Genomic DNA, 12,935 nt, shown 5'->3' on the forward strand with positions numbered 1-12,935 from the left:
TGTACGTGAACGTAAATGGCATTGGCGCTCGTTCTTTTTTGAGTGCGAAGTCGAGAAGACTTCGAGGAGGCTTTACTTTTTGTGCAACCTCCGGGTCGTTCTCTCTCGAACCCTGTGCACCTTTTTTTCCCCCACGGCCAGCTTTGGCTTCGTGGAGGAAAGGAGGAAAAAAAGCATATTCCCACTATTTGGCTGCTTTCGCTGATAGTGGCGAAGGAGCTGTTTGTAACCGGCTCCACGTCCCGGTGCAGCCACAGGTGGTAAGTAGCTGGCGCTTCGAGATCTTTCACTGGAGGTCCCTCCCCTTTCCTCTCTTCGTTGCAGATAGATCGCGTTCCCAGGAAAACAGAAGCAGAGAGCCAAGAAAAGCAGCTCTTCGAGTACAGAAGACTGCCGAAATCGAGGGGTTTGTGTGTGCGTGCATGTGCGTGTGCGTAGTGATTACTGCTGTTATTTTCGGTTCATTGAACCACTGCACGCAAGTTTGGCTCCAGAAATAATAACTAAAAAGCGTGTTTTAAACTAGTCGCAATGATCTAACTCGAACTGGATAAGGCAATGGAATAGTTTGAGACTCGAACCCCAACCTCTGTGGTAAATGTGAAACTCGCCTAGAGACGGTGTGAAATATCAAAAATGATTAAGGCCTCACGTGACCCATATCTCGGATGGATTGATGGAATTTGAATTGGCAACATTCCTTTATTGCTGTGCTGGAGGTGTACAAGATGGTAATCTAGGTACTTTAGACCACAGTGCCCAGATGCACTCCATAGATGTTTTGGGCCCTTTTCTGTTGAAATGCATGTGCAAAAGACATACTGTTTTCAAATGGACTTGAATCATTTTTTAAAATTCTGTTAATAGCCCCATTTAAACGAAAGGCTTATAATGGCATTAGATTAACTTTTCCTATTCATCTGTGAACACGTACCTTCTTTATCAAATAAAATTTAAATGCTGCCCCATTGATCTCTTCAGAAGTCCAGTTGAATTCAGTTCCTAAACAAGTATATGAGTGACACCCTCAACTTTTTTTCCTCACAAAGTTATGTATTTACTTTTTCATAGTTTAATCTCTAAATGGAGAAACACATCTTTGTTCCTGTCAATACGACTGTCATAATTACATGGTGGCCTTAAGGATTGAAACTTCTGAAAGATTCTCATTATTTTCATGTATATTTGGAGTATGGTGATAGCGATCCAGTGAATTACAAAAGACAGATTAGGAAATATGAGGTGTAATGTGTACATTTGCCGTATTGTCTTTTTTTACCCATGTATGAAATGACCTAATGTCATATGCTTATTGATGCATCATTTCTTTAAGGTCACTGTTGTTTAGTCTTATATTAACCTATAGATTTTGATGTTTAGTAATTAATCAGAACCAAAGTGGTATGATGGATAAAATTATTGGATTAAAACTCGGGAGGCTCAGGTTCAAAACTGACCAATTACTACTACAGTGTTGTAGATGACCAGGCTGAACCAGGAGGGGTCAAACATGTCAACAGTCCTTTTGTGCCCACAAGAGATCTATGTCCAGCCCACCTTGAATTCCATACCTACTGCCAAATTACTTTGACAGTTAGTAGTTCAGATTCCTGTAGAGTGCTTAAGCTTGCAATAAATTTTAATCTCCTGATTTCCCTGGTGCTTAACAGTTAAGAAAATACAATGGACCAGGGCTAGGCTCTTTTGCTCCTTGAAGAAAAGATGGGATAAAAATGTGATTAATATCAGGTTAGCTTTATATTAAACTTTTTTCCACCTTTGGCTGAAAACCTTTGGGTATTCAGATGTAAGTAAACTACAAGAACACCTTGACTTCCAGTAGACCTTTACAAAATTCAGGTGTATATTTGAAATAACCACACCTAGAAGAATTGAAGAAGACTGGCTTCCAAGGTTTTTGTAGGATGTTAAGTCAGAGAATTATAAAAAAAATACTTCAAGAATTATTTCATCTTTATTCATTTTTTAGGAGTTTCAGAAATGTCGGCCCCATCCATGAAAGAAAGAAAAGCCTGCTGGGGTGCCCGAGATGTTTATTGGAAATGCTTAGATGAAAATATGAAAGATACATCAAAATGTGACAACTTGAGGTGCTCTTTTGAAAATTTATGCCCACAGCAGTGGGTAAGTAATTATTTTTATTCATTTTTATACATACATACCTAATACAATATTCCTTTTGGGATATCCAAAAGATAAGAAATAAGAAATAGGGAACAAAAGAAATCAAGAGATACAGAAAAAGTCAAAGTAAACTGAAATTACACCACCACTATTCACTGTCTCCATTCTTTTCTGTCCTTGCAAATCATCCTTACTCCCACATCTGTACACCTCTATCTGAATTCTTTCCAGAATTCTGTTTGAAACCTTTCCAGGCACATTAATAAATGAGCATTTGCAATCATTCTTGACCTCTTGGCCTTTGTGCAAGAGAAATATAATGGCAGTGCTGATTGTTAGGCAGGTTAAATGTTGTGCAGCAACTCCATAAGGAAACCATGTATTTTAACATTTCCCCAGCTTACAATACTTCCCCCTCCCCAGCCTTACCATTTTTTCAGCATTCTCATAGCATTAATAAATCTTTTCACCCATTTTTCTTGAATTCTTATATACATTCATTTCAGTTTTGCTCTTAAACATGCTATCATTTACATACAAATCTCCAAAAGTACCCATTTTAACATTCACTCACTTTAGTTTAATTTGAAATCACTTCATTACTTCTATTCTTTCCATTTACTCTTTTAGAAGTTCCTTTTTCTTAGCCCTTTTCATCCACTCCCCAAATAGCTCCAATTTCTCTTTGCATTGTTTATTCTTGATCATTCAAAATGAAGCCTTTTTGGTTACATTATTTGCAACTATCTTTTTCTCAGTATATATGATATATCTTGTTCTGTCCTCACTTTTGCAGCATTTTTATATGCATATTTCAGTTCTTCATTCCACTAAACATCCTTTTCCATGCTTTCTTTTCTATCAGTAATAAGCTTATATAACATCTTTTCTCACGTTTACTTTCCATTCAATCTATTGGGAGATTAATCTATCACATGAATATAAACATTGAATTGGATGATGTGCGGGCAGAATGTATTCTTCTTGTCTATATAACTTGCAGTGCTGTAGTAGTAGTCGTAATGCACACAGTGAAAATCACACTACCAACACAATGCTAGAAGAGGAGAGATGTGCACAATTTGCATCTGAAATGGCCTATACCTATCAGCAGCTTCTTACAGACGTTGCATCCTTTTCCTGGGCTTGAGTGTTGCCCAGAAAATATGACTAGTGTTGCCTCCTATTTCCATCTCTGTAATGGACATAAACAAAAGATTTTCTAGTGTCTCAAAAAGAGAATTTGCAGTGTAGACATCCTGAAGTTGAGGTTTCACATATTCACAGTCCAGATACAGTGAAGGGTTCTCTTAATCATGTTTGTTGGCATATGTTTAAATAGGATTTTGGGAACATTCTTTGTTTATTTTGCTCCTGGTGGATGGCTTTTTATGCATTAGTAAAGTATATAGTTTTTCAATAATTATTCAAAATTACAATTGCAGTGAAAATTAAAAATAGAATAATGCAGAAAATGAAATAATAATATAGTAAAGATTTCTTCCCATATCCCATCTCTTATCTATAAACAAATCCTTAAAAGCCTTTGTCATTTCACGTCACCAAAAAAAGTCCATTAAGGAATATCAGAAATAACCTATCTTTCTTTAACCTAAGTCAAATAAGCCATGTTTTTATTCCTTCCTTTTTCTTTTAACAAGCTTGATCTTTAGTCCCTTAAATTAATAACCTAGCACTTCACTGGCTGCTTCTCACAAAATTGTTCAAGGTTATTAACAAGTCTTTTTTGTACCAATACATGAAAATTATTCAGAACAGTCTCTTGGTTTGTTATTTGTACAGCCTTTTCATTATTAAGACATCAGCTAATTTCTTTTGTATGTTCAGTGTGGCATCTTTTTCAATACCATTATTTTTAACTCCACTTTCAGATTAGCCTGTGTCTTGACAGGTGAAATTTTTTCTTCTTCCTTAACATCTTTTGAACATTGTGTTTAGATACAGACGCTCCTAAAAGTAACTTTTGGGGTTTTATTCAAAAATGTCCTTCAGTATGGCCAATATTAAAATATTTTGCTTCATCCTGCATTTGTAAATCAAATTTAAGTGTTCTTCTCCTTTGTGTGTAATCTTTAGTTCCTTTTAGTTTTACCTAGTGTGCAGACTTCAATTTCCCATCCTATCATGCTTTTTTTAAAAAAAGAATTAAAAGCATTTTCCCATGGGAAGGCTTATAATTAATTCAAAATCTTATTTCAAAACCATCTACCTGAAATCTGGAATAGAACCACCTGTAATTTGTAGCCAATGAATAAATCATTGCTTAAGCTAACTACTTTCTATAGTTACAAGAATTGTGTAAACCTTGCTTTACAACACTAGGAGCACCATAGGAAGTACCTTTCTTTGAAACATTCAAAGAAACATTGAAGCAGCAATGTCTTTTCCTGGGTTACAGAGCTGTTCACTCCATAAGCTTCTTCTAGCTACTTCAGTATGTATGTACATGCACAGTGAGGTGGCTTTGTTTCCCCCCACCCCAGTCCTTTATATGTAACAAGGGAAAGAAGTATTATTATTTTTTTAAAAATCTGATGTGGATACAATTTACTGAACATTAGGTTTTGAAGACAGATCAATAATAGTGGCATTAAATTAAATCTAAAATATGGGTGTAGTGTTTTTTCTACTTTCATTACTTTAGACGTTTACTGAACTGGTTGAATTGCTAACCAAGTGATCTTATTTAAAACAGGTTAAATACTTTAACAAAAGAAGAGATTATTTACAATATAAAGCACAAATGGAATCAGGACAATTTCTGCCTTCAGAGAAAACAGAGAAGTCATAGCAACTAGAGAACCTTTACAATACTGGACACAAGGGAAGTTGCAGAAAAACAGCATAATTGCAGAACATAAATGCTGGCACCAACAATGTCTCATAAATTTTAAGACCTGTTTTTGTTTATAAATCTCATACTGGCCTGAAAGCTCCAGCTCCCATTATTTGAAGTGCTTATTGGACAGACGAGGCACTTAGGAAAATATGCTTACCTTTTACCACTAAAAGACTACACCATCAATAAAATCAAAATAAATGAACTGTATAAATTCAAATACTTGTATCATGTTTTCATTGCAAATACCCTCTTCCAGATGTTTTCCCCAATGTAACAGAATGTCTACTATACTTCAGTGGTCCTTTATTACATCTTGAAGAATATAATTATCAGTAATACCCTTAAATATTTCATTTTGGTAGATTCAAGTATATGGGAGATCACTTTGTTTAATATGTTGAATTAAAATTTAATTTGTAGACATATATTCAATTTTTAGAAACTGAAACTGATCAACTTTATTAGGAAAACATCAATAAATACTTGAGTATATGTTTAAAAAAATATCCCAAAACCAGTGCCAGAAAACTCTAGTCATCACCAACTGCAAAGACACTAGAATTGTCAAATGGCAAGTTGCTATATTGCTGTGTGCAATGTATTCTTGATGATGTCCATTTTTGATTCATTAGTTGCCACATAGATTTTCTCCATAATGAAAAATGTTAATGGAATAAATTTAGTTATATGGACCAGCAACAACATAGAGCTTGCTCTATTAATTTTTTGACAGCTCTGTCAAAAAGCAAAAGCAGCCATTGTGCTGCAAATGAATAATTATGTGCCACCACTTTCAGAACTATCAAGAGGTAGTGTTTACAGCAATGTAATCAGAATCACTAGCACCAAAAACTGCATTAAAAACAATTTTAATACTGTCATGATTAAAAAATTAACAGCTTTTTTTATAAAAATGAAGGCATATAAAATCTAACATAATTAAATGGTAACTATAATCATTTCAGGGAATTTATAGCACCATCAAATTATTGGCTTCAATGAAAATTAAACATTTTATCTTTATTCTTTTTCCTTGATCATCTGCTGTCTTGTATATTCCCAAATAAGCAGAGCACCACTTACGTGGACATTAAGTGAACGAATAACTCCTTGCTGTGGAATTTCTACGCAAGTGTCCAAGTGCTGAATTACATTTGCTGGGATTCCCTCATGTTCATTTCTGATTTAAAAAAAGAAAAAAATGGATTACATTAGCAGAAATGGAACACTGCTCAATGGCAGAACACAGGCTTCACATGCAGAAAAAAATCAAGTTCAAATGCCAGTATTTCTAAAATATCTGCCTTGAATACTAAAGAATTGCTGATAATATTGAGCTAGAAAGATCAATAACCAGATTTATATATTTCCATTTTCCCCCTCCTACTCCAAAATACTAGTGGACTTTTTACTGGAGGTCCAGACCGCGGACAAAATCTGAAATCTGCAGTTTTTATGTTAAAGAGATAAAAATCAGTAAATACTAACAATAAAGCAGGCAGTCTTATGCACTTTAATATGGATTGCAAATATTGTAGCGATTTGTGAACTGTCACTGAGAATAATGTGATTTGGACTCTCAAAACTTCTTTTTAAGAATTTGTGCTAGTTACAATCAAGCATTCACCAAATATAATAATAATAAAAAATTAATAAACAACAACATAATAACAACAGTCCCAGCTTCTGCCAACCTAGCAGTTCGAAAGCACGTAAAGATGCAAGTAGAAAAATAGGGAACACTACGGTGGGAAGGTAACAGCGTTCCGTGCGCCTTTGGCATCTAGTCATGCCAGCCACATGAACACAGACACGCCCTCGGACAAGCGCTGGCTCTTCGGCTTTGAAACAGAGATGAGCACCGGCCCCTAGTCGGAAACGACTAGCACGCATGTGCGGGGGAACGTTTACCTTTTTTTACCTTTTTAATAATATAATAATAATAATAATAAGAAAAAGTAGTAGTAGTTTGAAGGGACCTTGCAGGTCGTCTAGTCTAACCCCTGTTCAGGCAGGAAATCCTATACCATTACAGACAAATGGCTGTCCAGTCTTGGAGCATTACTGCTTTTGGAGGCAGGTTGCTCCACTGGTTAATTGTTCTCTCTGTGAGGAAATTCCTCCTTAGTTCCAGGTTACTTCTCTCTTTGCTTAGTTTCCATCCGTTGCATCTTGTCCTGCCTTCAGGTGCTTTGGAGAATAGCTTGACTCCCTCTTCTCTGTGGCAACCCCTGAGATACTGGAACACTGCTATCATGTCACCTCTCGTCCTTCTCTTCATTAAACTAGACATACCCAATTCCAGCAACCATTCCTTATATGTTTTAGCCTCCAGTCCCCTAATCATCTTTGCTGGGGGTTTTTTCTGTACTCTTTCTAGAGTCTCAACATCTTTTTTACATCGTGGTGACCAAAACTGGATGCAGTATTCCAAGTGTGGCCTTACCAAGGCATTGTAAAGTGGTATTAGTACTTCACGTGATCTTGATTCTATCCCTCTGTTAATGAAGCCTAGCACCGTGTTGGCTTTTTTGGCAGCTGCAGCACACTGCTGGCTCATATTTAAGTGATTGTCCACTAGGACTCCAAGATCTGTCTCACAGTTACTACTGTTGAGCAAGAAGCCACCTATACTATACCTGTACGTTTGGTTTTTCTTGCCTAAATGTAGAACCTTACTTTTTTCACCACTGAAAAGTGGTGAAAAAGTGGCCTAGTTTTATTTGTAGGCATTTTATTCATACTGAAGAGATAGGATTTTTTGTTGTTGTTGTTCAGTTTTTCAACCTACCTTGTTTTCCTGAAAATAAGACCTGGTCTTTTTTTTTGCCTCCAAAAGAGGCACCAGGTCTTATTTTCAGGAGGGGTCTTTTTCCACTCACCTCGCAGTAGCAGCACCGACAGCCCCGCCCAGCCAGCCCACTTCTTCTGTGGCCAAAGGAGCAGCTTCATTCTGCAGCTGAGAATGGAACTCAGGCCTGCATTTCACCATCAGAGGCCTTTCTGGAAGGCCTCTGCAGCCGAGAACCAAGCTACGGATTGAATCGCCGGCTGGGCGAGGCAAGTGTCAATCATGGCTGCAATGATAAGCTCCACCCCTGCCCTAGCTTGATTTTTAGGTGTGCGCCTTGCCCCAAAACTAGGGCTCATTTTGGGGGTACGGCTTATATTAGGCCCATCCCCAAAAATCAAGTTGGGCCTTATTTGGGGGGTTGGTTTTATTTTCGGGAAAACATGGTATCTACTGCCAGTATGTGGCTGCCTAACAGATAACATGTAACGTAGCTGTCTAAGGGAAAGCTCTTCAGTACATAGGGAAAAAATTTTTTTTTCTGAATGGTTTTCAGTATTCTCTACCAAAAATACATTTGAAAAATTTATTACAATTAGATTTTTCATTACCCCAACAACAACAGGGATTTCTCTGGAAAGCAATATTTCATTAAATTGCAACTTTTAGCTGTTTGCTCCACCCCTATTATGGAATAGCCTTCAGTTTTCTTCTGTTCCAAATATTCAATCAGCTGAAATGGCTTTACCTGTAAATTTTTGAAAAATGAGATTAGTATTAAGAGTATGGAAGTGTGTAATTTTCATTAGTACACTGAGCAAAATATAGCACGTTCTGACCGAATAGATCTATCCTGGCTAATACTATGTAGACAGAAACCTTTTCATTTTGATTGGACTGATCAAAATGCTGCCCTAGTTCAAGAATGGCAAAGAAGTCCTTAGCTTGGTGCCGTTCACAACATTTCACCAGTAAGCTAAAGATGTTAATTTGGTATCTGATTCAGAAGAGCTGCCCACACAAGCCCCAAAGTGAGATCACTCTTTCCTCCTCTCGTCTGCTAGAATTGACTATATATGAAAAATCCACGATTGTAATTCTCCCACTGAAATCAAGAGGTAATAATGCTGAAGTTGGACTATCCCTTTAAATTTTGCAGCTAATATGTAATACCATAAAATTAATGCAGATCATTTTATAGTGTCCAACTTGAATGCAACTACCTGAAAACCAGGAGACTTGCATGTGTGTGACAGACCAGGAAGGTTTCTTTTACTCACTTCAATAACAGAAAGCCATTGTTCAGCAGACACGCTGAGATGCTGGAACTGCTTGTCATTTATATAATGGAGGTTGCTAACAGTTAAAGCAGAAACACCGAAAATTTCACACGTACGACACAAGCCTACAAACAAAAGTAGAGCTCTTTCAATATGAAATTGATTTTCTCAATTGAATGGTGCATATAGGTAGCATGGATGGAGATTCAAACTGATGCTATAAATATGTGGTGAGAATCAGTGTGGTGTGGTGCTTAAAACACCAGGCTAGAAACTGGGAGGCCACGAGTTCAAGTCCTGCTTAGTCTGGGTGAGCCTGGGCCAGTCACTTTTTCTCAGTCCTACGAAGAAGGTGGCAATATCAAATCTTGCCAAAAGATTTGCAAAATTTGTCCAGGCAGTTCCCAGGAGTCAACTGATTTGAAGTCACAATAAATAAATAAAATAAAATAAAGATAATAACCTTTAAATCTAACTTTAAAATCAAAAGATGCACATTGCATGGAACAACTATTCCTTGAAATACTGTAACATAGGTATTAACACAATTAAGAAAACAAAAGACATTTCTCTTTTCTGTAACAATTTGAGAATTGAAATATAAGATCTTATTTGCTCTTTTTAAACCCTCAAATTATTTTCTAGGCTAAAGTAGGTTTGTTACTTTGTAAATATAAGACATACAACATAAAATAAAAGCAAAATTTGTAAATGGTTTAAAATGAGTAAGAGCTTACCTCCTAAATTGGTGGGTTTATCAATGAGTGAAGCAACTACAATCAATTTCCTGTTTGATTTTCCAAGTTTAGTGGCACGATCTTGGAATATAAGCTCCGGATCCAAACCAGGAGCACTGGCTTTGCAAGGGATAATTTTTTTTTGAACGTTCATCCATCGCCTTTCATTATTGGGCTCAGCTAAATTCAGTCCTGAGAGAAATTACGTAATTAGCTAAATGAAATTATGCCTTGTAAGAATCTCAGCGTTCTAGAACTTAAGTACTTAGGACAAATATAGTCTGTGCGCGCAGTAATTATGCTCTTAAATATCACAGACAAATTATTTTAGAGTCTTTATAAAATATGTATAACTATTCTACCAGCACAAATTATTTCCTAATGCTGTTTAGCTTCTGATGATCACTATTATCATTACCGATATCTTGCTGAGTCCAGTCATTTGGCTTAAGGTCAAGAAGTGTAGTTTGAGAATGGCAAGATGGAAATGTTGAACTCAGTGGAATATCTCTGAACGCTGTAAATTTAGAGAGGGAGATCCATTCCTCTTCAGGAGTTTCTGAAAGGCGTGGTAGCGTGTAAAATATTGTCTAAAAAATATTATTTTGAAGAATCAACTTCCATTTCAATGTAATGTATTTTCAGCAAAAGCCAACCAATGATGCTTGCCTTACTTCCAAATAGCTGTATATTCTATATCTATGGAAAGATCAGCTTCTGTTAAACTGATGATTAAATATGCTCGATTTCCAATTGGTTTTAGGACAGGTAGGCATATTTAACCTTAAGGTGAACATTTTAAAATAAATAATTACTTTTCACTTCCCACAGCTCACATTATTGCAAACACAGTATAATATAAATTTCACACGAGTGCAGTATTGAACTTGCTTGTTTAAATTGAATTTCTAGCTCTTATGGCTGCAGAAGATGACTTGGAAAACATAAAATATCTGATTAATGCTCTAAAGTCAAGATAGAATCTTTCAGGATTTCCATGATCTGGAAAGCAAGACTTCAGCTATAACATTTCTAATACAATATTCATTTAGTTTGAGAATGGATACAAATGAACTCATTTCTTATATCTAAATAGTGATAGCTTAGGTGGCTTTTGCTTATTCTGAAAAATAAGCATACAGATGGAACAAATTTTTGATGTTTTTATAAAAATAACACAAATCAAATTAAAGTTAAAATGTATTGTAAAACTTTTTAAATAAAAAAAATAACACAAATCAGCTTTATTTGAAGCAGCACAGAGTGGCTTATTCAGTAAAAATGTGGCATATATGTTAGATGTAAATATTTACTTTTCTATTAACAATTGCTGCAGATTTTTTATACCATATAATATGGTGCTTGTTTACTTTTAGATTTTTTAAAATCCTATCTGTGTCCTATCCTTTCTTCTAGAAAGTTTAAAAAGGCTTAAACAGAATTATTCCCAATTTTTGCTCACAGCAACATTGTGAGATCAATTTAGTGTTTTTCTAACTTGGCAAGTTTAAAACGTATGGAGTTCAAGAATACCCCACCAGTATGACTGGATTTGAAATCCACACATTTTAAAGTTGCCAAAATTGAAAAACCGTAAATTAGATTAAATTATTATTTTAATGAATTAGATTAAAATGTGTTCAATAAATAATGAATAAATTACAACACCAAGGAATCCTACCAAATCTCCTGTGCTTTATGAGGTTATATGGTTATTTAAAGCTGTATCTGCCTGAAATAAATTCAAAACTTTTACAACACCACCTCTTGGTAAAGCAGATGCAAAGACAGGCAGAGAAAAATATTTAAAAATTCTGAATTCTATCCTTACCTCAAGACAGTAATCCTTAAGTGGATGAAAATGTTCAAAGAAAAAGTGTTTCTGGATGCGCTGCCAATTCTTCTTAGCATTCCTGCAGATTATTTTTTTAAAAAAGCATTAAGATGTAACAGGAAGCATTCTATGTAGACCATTCCTGTCACTGACTACTGAATTCAATGGACTTATTCAAAAATAAGTGAGTGTGGGATTGCAGTTTAGCTCTGCAAAATTTCTTATACTATCAATTATGTGGCATAACTTGTGGTTGTTATTTACAATCCCACAATGATATAAAATGTAATTGACAGTATGTAAAGGTTTACAGTATTTAAAAATTTAGAGAACAGTATGTAGTTTGTCCCCCAGTACATACAGCAAAGAATAGGGCTGTAAAAATACTTCTGGTACAAATGCACGACAATCAATCATCATATTGGGGTCCCTATGGCTCAATTCTCTGTTGTGATATCCGTTCCATTTTGGATACAGGTAGTCCTCAATTTGTGATAACTGTGTCCAAAATCTCCACTGCTAAGCAAGACAGTTATTAAGTGAGTTTTGCCCCATTTTATGAGCTTTATTGCCACAGTTATGATCTTTATTGCCACAGTTGCAATTGTTAAGTTAGTAACATGGTTGTTAAGTGAATCTGGCTTCTCCATTGATTTTGCTTGTCAGAAGCTCGCAAAAGGTGATCACATGACAAGGCTGGTTGAAAAATAACATATTTAAGGGCTGCAAACATCCTAAAAAATTCAAATCCAAAGGCAGATATAAATATAAGGTAAATATAATTCCTCAGAGTTGAGATACAGTGACCTCTATTGGACTTAATTCTAAATCATGTTTATGATTGCACTGTAATTTCTTTGGATGTGTTTGAGACAAGAGATCACCATTAAAGTAATACCAATTTGGTCCTTGAACTTATCTAGGAATCAACTAAAAAGTCTTTCAACCATTTCAGGACAACAAAAAGAACCATACTTTAAATAAAACGTGCACTACTAACCCTGTGCCATGCATGAGTTCCACTTGATTTAGACTACATTCAATAACTGAAGTTAAAGTATCAAAATCATTTACATGTGATTCTTTGCACATTCCCCAAATTTTTTTAAGTGCAATTAAAGCATAAAGCCGAATACTAAAATTGTGATGGAAACACCACTGTAGGACAACAATTAGTGCTTTCTTCAAGGCTGATATCTAGAGAAAGAGAAACATACTTTAATCTTTGACTCTACCCAGCAAAGTAGGAAGATATAAAAAATAAAATTCATATAAACTGCCATGA

The 12,935-nt window shown here is 35.5% G+C and overlaps 2 protein-coding genes across 2 annotated transcripts in view; one reads left to right on the plus strand and one right to left on the minus strand.

The window, feature by feature from the left end:
- Positions 1-437: 437 nt before the first annotated feature.
- LOC308659868 (cytochrome c oxidase assembly factor 6 homolog) lies at positions 438-5,240 on the plus strand. The gene is made up of 3 exons (XM_081313904.1): positions 438-740; positions 1,991-2,145; positions 4,862-5,240. The coding sequence occupies exons 1-3, from the start codon at positions 677-679 to the stop codon at positions 4,955-4,957; spliced, it is 315 nt and encodes a 104-aa protein (XP_081170030.1). The 5' UTR covers positions 438-676; the 3' UTR covers positions 4,958-5,240.
- Positions 5,241-5,861: 621 nt separating this feature from the next.
- Positions 5,862-12,935, minus strand: part of TARBP1 (tRNA guanosine 2 -O-methyltransferase TARBP1) — a 37,805-nt gene continuing 30,731 nt past the window's right edge. The window contains exons 24-30 of the mRNA XM_081313896.1: positions 12,651-12,847; positions 11,648-11,729; positions 10,235-10,406; positions 9,817-10,008; positions 9,080-9,204; positions 8,411-8,547; positions 5,862-6,188 (exon numbers count right to left, since the gene is read on the minus strand). Of these exons, the coding sequence (XP_081170022.1) occupies positions 6,029-6,188; positions 8,411-8,547; positions 9,080-9,204; positions 9,817-10,008; positions 10,235-10,406; positions 11,648-11,729; positions 12,651-12,847 (1,065 nt within the window). The 3' untranslated portion in view covers positions 5,862-6,028. The remainder of the gene's footprint in view (positions 6,189-8,410; positions 8,548-9,079; positions 9,205-9,816; positions 10,009-10,234; positions 10,407-11,647; positions 11,730-12,650; positions 12,848-12,935) is intronic.

The sequence above is a fragment of the Vipera berus genome (genome assembly GCF_964194415.1).
Source record: "Vipera berus genome assembly, chromosome: 1".
In the NCBI taxonomy this organism is placed as follows: Eukaryota; Metazoa; Chordata; class Lepidosauria; order Squamata; family Viperidae; genus Vipera; species Vipera berus.

What these genes read in the sequence shown, in the direction of transcription:
- LOC308659868 (XM_081313904.1), top strand. Translation starts at nt 677, where the DNA reads ATGGAATTTGAATTGGCAACATTCCTTTATTGCTGTGCTGGAGGTGTA. An exon ending in TGTACAAGATGGTAATCTAG is followed by an intron (nt 741 to 1,990) that starts GTACTTTAGACC and finishes TTCATTTTTTAG; the next exon opens with GAGTTTCAGAAATGTCGGCC. An exon ending in ATTTATGCCCACAGCAGTGG is followed by an intron (nt 2,146 to 4,861) that starts GTAAGTAATTAT and finishes TATTTAAAACAG; the next exon opens with GTTAAATACTTTAACAAAAG.